The sequence below is a fragment of the Nelumbo nucifera genome, chromosome 1, assembly GCF_055504915.1.
Source record: "Nelumbo nucifera cultivar China Antique chromosome 1, China Antique-T2T, whole genome shotgun sequence".
Lineage (NCBI taxonomy): Eukaryota > Viridiplantae > Streptophyta > Magnoliopsida > Proteales > Nelumbonaceae > Nelumbo > Nelumbo nucifera.
In genome coordinates this window covers 73594544-73604906 of record NC_142649.1, presented here as the reverse complement: position 1 = coordinate 73604906, position 10363 = coordinate 73594544, and the positions used below count along the sequence as shown (strand labels likewise).

Below are 10363 nucleotides of genomic sequence, written 5' to 3'. Positions count from 1 at the left end.
TTAAACACAACTCCCAGGCCGGGGATTGTTACCGTATGTTATGAGTAACCACCACACATTTAGATATTGTTTCTCCGAAGATCAAAAAATTTGAAACCGTTGGTTGTTTGCAAGAAATCAAACAGAGAGAGAGAGAGATGAAATCATAAAAACTGCACCCACGTTTTATTATAAAAACCCCAGAGGCCAGAGCAAAACACACGCTACCTCTATTTTCTCGCCTACTACTAAACAAAACAAGCAAATTAACCAAATCCACACACGATTGTGTGTGTAAGAGCCTTTCCGTCGAAGGGAGAGAGCAGCTAGTAGGGTACGTGCATTTTATTGTTATTCCCTCGTAGTCGTAGAGGCCACTGCCCCTTCTTCTCTAGTCGCTTCTCTCGCTGAAGTGACAGGTCTGTGACAAGTCACACATGGAAGGAAGCTGCTCCGCCTTCTTCATTAATCTCTCCATCTCCTCTCCCTGTAATTGACTTTGCTGCTGCTGCTGCTGAACCGTCCACTGGATCGCCTCACAGGTGCAATCGTCCTTCACATTCTGCAGCTCTTCACAGCATCCCTGTGTATCATCCTTCTGACCGCCCCTCATGAGGAGCCCCATCTGCCATGACCTCATCAATTGCCGACACTCGTTCAACTGGTGCTTCTGTATCTCTTTCCGGCACTCATCAGACTGGCTTTGCCTTTGGCTTTGGCTTTGGCTTTTGTCACCATCTTGTATGACAGTAGTGGTGATGGTGGTCCGGTAGATGGTGGCCTCAGCCATGGCCACCAACCCCACTAGGAAGATTGCCATGATAACGAGTCTCGCCATTCCCGTTTCTGATCGATGCTGTTTCGAAGGAATGGGTATTGAGACTTGGAATGAGAAGTAGCTGATAGTGGAGAGGTGGATCTCATTGCGAGTATTTGTAAGAGGGTATGGTAGCTTGCATGTTTGAAATGTGGAAGAAGGGTCATCGACACGTTGATTGGTTGAGGTTCAATGGACGTACCTGTAATGCAACGGTGTCGAGTTTTTCAATTTTCTACTTCTCCATGCCCCGCCCCAGAATTGTGTTAAGGAATCTATCGACGTGTTTGTTGCCCAGACTTCAACCACTGAATTTTTTCGACACGGATACTAGTACTACAATATAATTTTGTCTTGTTTCTTGTTTGGCTCTTTCCACTTCGATTACTAATTGGGGTCCAATTTTGGGCGGGTTTAGTTGGATTCATGTCAAGATAGGTTTAACCTAACATTGAAACCTTGGGATTGGGTTGATCAACAGTTTACCATTCCAAGTCTAATCAATATGTACAAACGATATTGACAAAAATACATATATAAACATACAATATATATCTACATAGGCATACAATATACATATCTACATATATAGGCATCTATTTTATGTACAGTGGAGTCGAGTAGGGTTGAGTAGGGTTTAGGCTACACAAGGCCTCAACCCATGTTTTGATTAGGCCCACTCCTGAGTTCGAAAGTTGCAGCCCTACCTCGTAGAAAATTGATATGCGATAGTGGTTTTACAATCCCAATCCCAACCCCAACCACCAAGTTATATCATTGGAGAATAGCTATAGCTCTTACCTAAAGGAGAGATATCCTTTATCCTCCCTGTATTACAACTCAGAGGTGTTTTAGACTATGAATGTTTTTGTTTTTATTTATTTTTGAAATCGTAATATCAACAAATAAGAAAAATACTTTTATCAATTCTATTTTTGTTTTAGAAAGGTAATATATTGGTTTTGTTTTTTATGAAAGGTGATTTGGCCCTATCTTGTAATAGGGGGACACGTGGACACTGTTTGACTAACAGATGACAGTTCAGCATGATCAGCCCGCAACATAACAGTCTTGGGCTAAAATGACCTCGAGATAGGGTCACCCCGAAATGAGATTGCTTCCGTACCAGATCGCAACAATAACACTTTAATGCCAAGGCACTTCGACACTCAGTCTAGTTCGGGACTTAAAGGCGTCAGCTCGGGGATACCGACGTGCCACTATGAGGATCCCGAAAATCCTTTTGATGGTTCTCGAACTTCACGGGATCACATCGCGTAACAGCTAGCCTTATCTCTCCCGACCGATGCGGACTCGATAAACCCTATCCGTTAGCAACATTATCTCCCATTATCGCAGAAACGGATCTCATCGTGACGAGGATTCCGGAACTACTCCGCGAAACCCGCGAGGACTCCATTATATAAAGGCTCCACCCCCCAGGAGTGCAAGGTATGCGTGATTTCCTGCTCTCAAGCTCTCTACTTTCAAACAATTTTAGCTCGCTACTAGTCTACTGACTTAAGCATCAGAGCGACCTCATTGGGTTAACATCTCGGAGTTCTTTGATATCCTTGCAGGTTCAGTCCACCGTCCGTTTAGAAGCCATATCACCTCCAGCTGGAAACAGCCAGATCGTGCTAAATCAGTTTTAAACATGGTTCAAAGTATCATACATCCCTGTGTATTGATAGAGGCGTATCAGTATTTAGATACACAATTTTATGTATTTATTTTAGTTCTTTTTCAAAATTTATTTTTGAAAAGTAATTAGGCATATTTTTTATTAAAAAGAGATGGGTCCCGAAACACCTGTAAATAGGTGTATCAGAACACAAAAGATACAACACTTATTTATCAAAATTTTAAACCTTGATTTTGAAAAAAAATATATATGCTTTTTAAACCATCATAACAGTGGTTCTTAAAACAAAAAAAACACAAATGCAGAAATTATAATGATTTATGGAAATTGATATTAAATAATCAGATAAAAACATATTTCCAAAACTAGAAACTCACATGTTTTTTGTTTCAGTTTCTAAAACAAATTTGTGAACGCCCCCCTCCCCTAAAATTTAAGCATTTTTCTTTGGCCATCAAGCATTTGTAGTAGCTGCATGAAGTAAGAAGCTTTTTCCGTATATAGTGTGATTCGTTGATAAGTGGAAAATCAAGCAAAAGTTGTGGGTAAGTCATCATGACATTTTATGAACCCATATAATTAGAATATGGAAGAGGTTACCTTTCCTTTTCTTTCAAACCAAACACAGTTTGAGGTTGGAATGTCTTTTTTTTTTCTTTTTGTAAGTTATATGACCAAGAATAAGCAATTCCAAATTAAATGTAATATGGCTTCTAATTTTATAAAACTGAATGAAATATATGGTTCTCGATCACATGAGTATATATTAACCAAGGTACAATGTTTTAGTCATTTGGTTTAAATCAACTTTCTTGATTTAGTGAGTATTCCCAACAGTTAAATTGTCTTAACTCTAAGATGATTTTAACCTAATTAATGCCATGAATTAAATGGTAAATCCTGATCTTATGACCTACTCCCCCTACAAATGTTAATTTCGTATATTATCTTATCACCATAAACAATAAAAAAGATTGTATCTAATTAAAATCGGACCAGACTTTGGTTAGAGCATTTGGTGATGTGCATTCGATTGACCTCCTTCCTATCATGGAGCCTTTGTGTTAGAGAATGCCATTAATACCCGCGCGCAGCTACCTCTAATAACTTATTTTATTCTAACCTTATGGTATCCACACGTCCTAACAAATTATATTACAGATAGAACTGAAAGCCACAAGAACACCCTACTTCCTTTATTAATTATTTGATTCTCTCTCATTTTTTTTTTTAATTTTGTTTTTGCTGCGTATCACTCAAACAATATTAAATATTATCGACTGTTCTTCAAATATGAAAAAACAGAAAATGAAAAGAATAGAAAAAGAGATGAGAAATGAAAAGGAAACAGCTAGCACTGAGACTTCCAATGGGCAACTAATTAAACAAGCCCCAAATTAAGGTATGATTTCGCTCTCCCACTCTCTTAATTAGTTTTATACAAGGTTCATTGCTTTAGAAATTAATAAAATAAAATGGAGTTATTAGTAATAAAATTTGTCTTTGGCTTCTAACCTCTCAGCATGTTTGTTTTGGCTGGCTTCATAAAACAGTATACACAATTTGAAAATATATACAATTGCATTTGGTGGTGATGGAGGGTGATTTGCCGACCAGATTGCGCATCATCAGGTGGTATAAGATTTGTAGTATGTACAATTAATTAATTAGTGGAGTATAACATTATCTTACGTGCTTTGACCTAATTACTTACATATATTTGAAAGAGTACAAATGCAAATACACACGAAATAGTTCAAAATGTAAGATTTTGCATCGTATATACTTCTATTTGTATTCCTTCCAAAACTGATCCGATGGAATTTTGACATAGTATAACAGCTGAGGATGGCCAATAAGTGGCACCACATGCACTCTTGGTATTTTAGGGTTCGACTATGATACCAAAAGGATATGATATCTGAAAATTTTCCAACCAGTCAACTGGAATCATAAATGCAATAACTTATTAAAATTCATGGGTGGGTTTTGATTGATCAAAACTCTTTTCATATCATATCTTTTCGGCATCATCTTTTGACAAAATTACTCCTTTAAAATTGCGTGTGTCACGTTCTGCTTTCAAAACAGGGCTTGTTTATTACTCCTTTTAAAACAGGGCTTGTTTATTATTGGTCAATAAACATTTCTGTTTATTATTGGTCAAAACAGGGCTTGTTTTGGTTGAAAATTGAATACAGAAGGTATCTCTAGCGAGGTCAACCTGTACGAACGTCAGCTCTTTTCTTTTGTTTTTTCCTTCTGATTATCTTCTACGGTGGTTGAGACTTGAGAGCCTCATTTTAGATTCATTTTCATTCTCTACCAAGAGAAAGAAAGGAAAAAAAAAAGTCATTCTCATAAGCCATTTCCTCTCTCATTCTAATATAATATTAGATAACCCAGAACTCCATGTATTCCCATAGTCGTAAGACCTCGATTGCACCATTTTATTGAATAGGGAATACGGGTTCCCTTGTCTGGTCTGGTTTTCTCGGAACCCAACTTGATTAATTAATCAAGGCTGGTTAGGTGGGATAGCATTAATCTGCATTAATTGGAATATTCTGGCCGGGATAGGGAGCCTATGACTAATTCATTTGGTCCAATTAATTTACTGCAAACTACTCAACTAGTTTTCATTGTGGGACTTGATGTACTGGCTAAACTGAATTCGTCCATCTTCATTCTCTTTCTGGTTGCACATTTAGCCAGCCAAGTTCTAATAATTGTAAATCATATCAACACTTGTTTCATTATCTTCATACTCGAGTCAATAGGGGTTATGTAATGTAGGTATCTAACATAGCTTACACAAAGCTCAAGGAATGCAATGACACAAATAATACCACATCCATTAAACAATTCACATGACAGCCCATCAATGACAAGTTGATCATAGGCATAGCTGGCTTGGCTGACCGGCTGAGGTATATAAGAAGACTTGTTCTAGCTCATCAAGATTCATTCATCAGTGCCTTGGAATTGAGAAGCATAGTCATTGTTGTTTTCCTGTCCACATGGCTGCTCTAAAGCTTTTCTCATCAGTTGTCTTCTTCATTCAATTGGCAATTGTGGTCTTCCACTTAGACCCCACCAGCGCGCAGGGCCTGCGAGTGGGATTCTACAAGAATACATGCCCAGCTGTGGAAGATATAGTGAGAAAGACGACTGCTCATTACGTCTTACCTGTGCCTTCCCTTGCCGCTCCTTTGTTAAGAATGCATTTTCACGATTGTTTCGTCAGGGTACGCTACACACACTACTATCTTGGATTTCATCATTTTCACATTTATTAATAATTATTATGGGTATAAATATAGCTACGTACATGATACATTTCAAGAAGATATATTGTTTGTTTACAAAGTTGTTATAAGCATTTGCAGGGTTGCGATGGTTCGGTGCTCTTGAATTCTACAGCCAACAATCAAGCTGAGAAATCGGCAATCCCAAACCAAAGCCTCAATGGATTTGGGATCATTGACGCGGTTAAATCTGCAGTGGAGAAAGCGTGTCCTGGAGTTGTCTCTTGTGCAGACATCCTCGCCTTGGTTGCTAGGGATGCTGTCTCCCTGGTAATATTATATATAATTGAAAATACATTAGTTGTTGTTTATTGTCTCTGTTTTTTTTTTTTTTTGCTGTAATGGGGATACAGAGTAGTAACTCATCATGTATCCTCCTTGGAAACAGAGGATTCATATATATATGTGAGACGAAACGACAAATCATTTATATTTCTAATAAAGCAAAAACTTAATTGTTTATTTGTAGGTCAAGGGACCCTACTGGGAAGTTCCAACGGGGAGAAGAGATGGAAGAGTGTCTTTGGCATCAGAAGCATTGACAAATCTACCACCTCCTTTCGCAACCATTAGCGACCTCCAGACAAGGTTCATGGCAAAGGGTCTAAGTGTTAAAGACCTCGTCGTCCTTTCAGGTAAACTTCTCCTTCACCATGATTGTGTTTAATTTTTCTACTACATTAATTGATCCAAGTACACCAAGTTCGAACCTCTAACCATCACTCTGTTTCTATCATCTTGATGATGATCTGTATGTAGGTGCTCACACAATTGGGCAGTCTCACTGCCCCTCCTTCACCAACCGGTTATACAACTTCACGGGCAGGGCTGACAGTGACCCATCCTTGGATTCCATCTACATTCAGAGGTTGAAGAGCAAATGTAAGGCAGGAGATGTTGTGACAAGTGTAGAGATGGATCCAGGCAGCTACAAAACATTCGACACAGGCTACTACAAGAATGTGGCTAAAAGAAGGGGACTCTTCCAATCCGATGCGGCTCTGCTGAATGATGCTGACACCAAAGCTTACGTGATTCAGCAGTCTACTAGCAGTAGTGGATCCAGTTTCTTTAAAGATTTTGGGGTATCCATGGTGAACATGGGTAACATTGGAGTCCTCACTGCCTCCGCTGGTGAAATCAGGAAGCAGTGTGCCTTCGTTAACTAAGTAACTAGGCAACTAGGCAACTAGGCAAGGGCAATGACAATGCATACAGATCGTACGTCTACTCTAAAGTAAATGTTGTTATAGGATCGGAATTCAAGTTATTCTTGTGTTTGATTTTTCCCCCAAAGGCTGGCCTGAAGGTGGAAACCATTATACAACAACAATCTATATAGTATTGCGAATATAAATGTATAGGATTCAAAACCCCTTCTACAGTTCTACCCCATCTAGTTGATCAAGATCAACAGGAGGCATTGCTAGTTGATGGCTGTGTTAAGGGAATCTTAATTAACCGATAATATTCTTATTTTAAAATTCTTGGTAGAACTTCTAGATCCTCCACATGAAACAATGCATGCACAAAAGTGAGATTGAATGGCTGATATTGGGGCGTTATTATTTGAGATGGGAAATCCACGCTATAAAAAAGAGAAATTGGGTGGTGGTTAGGGGTGTCAATTGGACTGGATCGGATTTGGTCCAATCCGATCCTGTCCAATGTGAGTTCATTATAAATGGACCAAGTCCAATCCAGTCCGATGAATATTTTTTACCATTTTGAACCGGTCCAATTTAATGTTTGGACAATCTAATCTGTTTAAATTCGTTTTGATTTAGATTGGTTTCAATTCAAACTTGGTCCATTGACACCTATATTCTTATCTTATATCAATGGACCAAATATTGGCTTAATCCAATATAAATTTATTACGGACAGATCAGATCCAATCCAATCTAATAAATATTTTGGACCGAATTGGTCCAATCCAATATATCTTGTTGATCCATCCAATCCATCCAAATTGATTTTGGATCGGACGGGATCCAATCTAAAACTGGTCCATTAACACCCTTAGTGGTGGTTGTGAGTCACATGACCGACGTGTAGCAAAATGATTTGTCCCACAGCCACTAAAACAACTATAAAATCCAGCACTAAGGCTGCATTTGACATTAAGGATTTATCCCGTTTTTGCAGTTAAAAATTCAGCTAATCTTTTATTCTTACCCTCTAGTGGAGCCAACAGGTGCAAATAATTGAACTTTGCACTTCATCTTCTCTAGCTCTTGGCAGCACTCTAGAGCAGTGGCGGAGTTAGGAATTTTCTTTTTCGGGGTCAATTTAAACAAGAAAAATGAGATAGGGAATAGAAGAAGTAGGGTTTGGAAAAAAATGGATTGAGAAGGTTTGGGTCTATTACATATTTTTTAATTTTAGGAGTTGGAGGAGAAATTAGAGAGTGATCTATTACATATTAGTTCAATTTTTTTTGGGGGGGGGGGGGGGCGGCCAAAATCCCATTTCATTATGTTTTGACTCAGCCTCCTCTTAGTAACCTCTTAGTAACCATGTATAACAAGTTTACCAAAAAAAAGTTTGAGATTTGTACCCTCATCTCTGCTGATGAAAGAGTGGATTATGATTGGTATGGGATCGGGTTGGGTTTTGATGGAAGTGGTTTTAGTTTCTGGTTTGCTTCTCTTATCTCATTTAGCTCTATAATTTCTTTAATAATACTTTTATTATTACTATAAAATCATGAAAGTTTGTACTGAAACTTAATTAATTATAATTGGGGTAATGAGGATTGAACACTAAATCATTTAGTCAAAATAGTTCTGATACCGTCTTAAAGAATCATTTAACCTAAAAGCTTAAGTCGTTAGGTGAGATCCTTGAATAAATTGATATTCTCTAACAGGTACAATTTATTACTGTTAACTTAAGAGGTCATCACACCCCTTCTTCTAGTTCCTGCTTTCACTGAAAATAAACGGCAGGTCTGTGACAAGCCGTACATGGAGATGGAGGGAAGTTGCTCCGCCTTCTTCATCATTTTCTTCATCTCCTCTCCTGGAATCTACCTTGCTGCTGTTGAACCGTCCACTGGATCGCCTCACACGTGCACTCGTCCCTCACCCGTAAAATATAAGAAAATGGGTATACAAATGGAGCCAGCTGCAATGAGTTCTCCGATGACCAGTGACTAATCATATGACGGAATTTTTTTTCTGAAACTGACCATGACGTTAGGAATTGGAAAAATGTTTCTATCAAGTCTGAGACTGATTATTTTATATACTATCAAGTTTAGATGCAAAGAATAGGAACGTTTCTAGATGAGTGGATCTTGATTAGAAAAGTAAAAGAGAGCCCAACGGAAGGTGATGAATGGCTTCCTTACGGATGGAAAGAAAGAGATCCCATTCCCATCTTCTGTGTTGTTACTATGTAGATCTCAGCTTATATCTGTATAATGAGAGTGGAAAGAAAAAGATCTCGGCTGGTTTGCAACAATGTTGTCTTCCTGGTTCCACATGTATAACTCTAAGGCAGTGTTTGGTTGCAGTGCAATTTTATTTGCACTTATAAACACTGATTCAGAAGTTAATAGAAATCACACACACTTTGTGAGCGAAGATTGTATTGCTTATATAGGTTTCAAGAGATTGAGTTTGAACTAGATATTTACATCAGATAAGGAACAGCTGTATAATAGTTATTAGTGATAAGGATTCTTAGGATAAGATATGGATGACCTAAGAGTTATCCGAGAACTCTTAGGATTTATCCTTCACATCCCCCCGCAAGGTCAACAGGGTAAAGTTGAGCTTGGAACGCAACTGAGTGAAACGGGAAGAGGACAAGCCTTTGGTGAAGATATTTGCCACTTGATCATGAGAGTTGATACATCGAACATCCAACTGTTGATTGAGGACCATATCGCAAAGAAAGTAGAAGTCCACTTCAATGTGTTTTGTGCAAGCTTTGAACATGGGATTGGCAGCAAGGTATGTGGTGCTAACATTATCGCACCAGACGGTGGGTGTCGATGAGAGAGAGACATCAAGTTCCTTCAGAAGAGAGGTAAGTCATATTAGTTTTGTAACAACATTCACAAGTGCCCGTAGCTTAGATTCGGTGCTGGAGCGAGCCACTGTCGGTTGCTTCTTGGCACTCCAAGATAACAAATTACCACCAAGAAAAACATAAAAACCTCTCGTAGATCTTCTGTCATCTGGACAACCAGCCCAATCAGCATTAGTGAAGGTAGTGAGGGAGGAGAGAGAAGAGTGGTTGATGACAAGGTTTAGTGAGATGGTATGCTTCAAGTATCGTAGGATGCATTTGATAGCCTGCCAATGCATTGAGGTGGGTTGATGGAGGAACTAGCATACCTTGTTGATTGCAAATAAAAGATTCGGTTGTCAATGTCACATACTATAGTGACTCAACAATGCTCTGATACAAGGTATGGTCATCAAGAGGTACACCATCAGATGATGACAAGGAGGCATTTTGGGGAATTGGTGTGGAGATAGGTTTGGAGCCGAGCATTTCCACCTTGTCAAGTAAGTTGAGGATATAGTGCTGCTGAGATAAAAAGAGACGATCACCATTGGCATGAACCTCCAAACCAAGAAAAAAATGAAGAGGACCCAA

General features: G+C 38.7%; 2 protein-coding genes across 2 annotated transcripts; one reads left to right on the top strand and one right to left on the bottom strand.

Annotated features, from left to right (window-relative positions):
• Positions 1-370: 370 nt before the first annotated feature.
• LOC104604991 (2S sulfur-rich seed storage protein 2-like) lies at positions 371-817 on the bottom strand. Its single transcript, XM_010269584.1, has one exon. It carries the CDS (start codon positions 815-817, stop codon positions 371-373), a length of 447 nt encoding a protein of 148 aa, XP_010267886.1.
• Positions 818-5413: 4596 nt separating this feature from the next.
• LOC104604899 (peroxidase 27-like) lies at positions 5414-7222 on the top strand. Its single transcript, XM_010269468.2, has 4 exons — positions 5414-5689; positions 5831-6019; positions 6219-6384; positions 6509-7222. The coding sequence occupies exons 1-4, from the start codon at positions 5462-5464 to the stop codon at positions 6916-6918; spliced, it is 993 nt and encodes a 330-aa protein (XP_010267770.1). The 5' UTR covers positions 5414-5461; the 3' UTR covers positions 6919-7222.
• Positions 7223-10363: the final 3141 nt, after the last annotated feature.

Bases quoted from the DNA above. Each gene is read 5' to 3' on its own strand.
- LOC104604991 (XM_010269584.1), bottom strand. From the start codon at position 817: ATGGCGAGACTCGTTATCATGGCAATCTTCCTAGTGGGGTTGGTGGCC.
- LOC104604899 (XM_010269468.2), top strand. From the start codon at position 5,462: ATGGCTGCTCTAAAGCTTTTCTCATCAGTTGTCTTCTTCATTCAATTG. The intron at 5,690-5,830 runs GTACGCTACACA...AAGCATTTGCAG, and splicing joins TTCACGATTGTTTCGTCAGG to GGTTGCGATGGTTCGGTGCT. The intron at 6,385-6,508 runs GTAAACTTCTCC...ATCTGTATGTAG, and splicing joins AGACCTCGTCGTCCTTTCAG to GTGCTCACACAATTGGGCAG.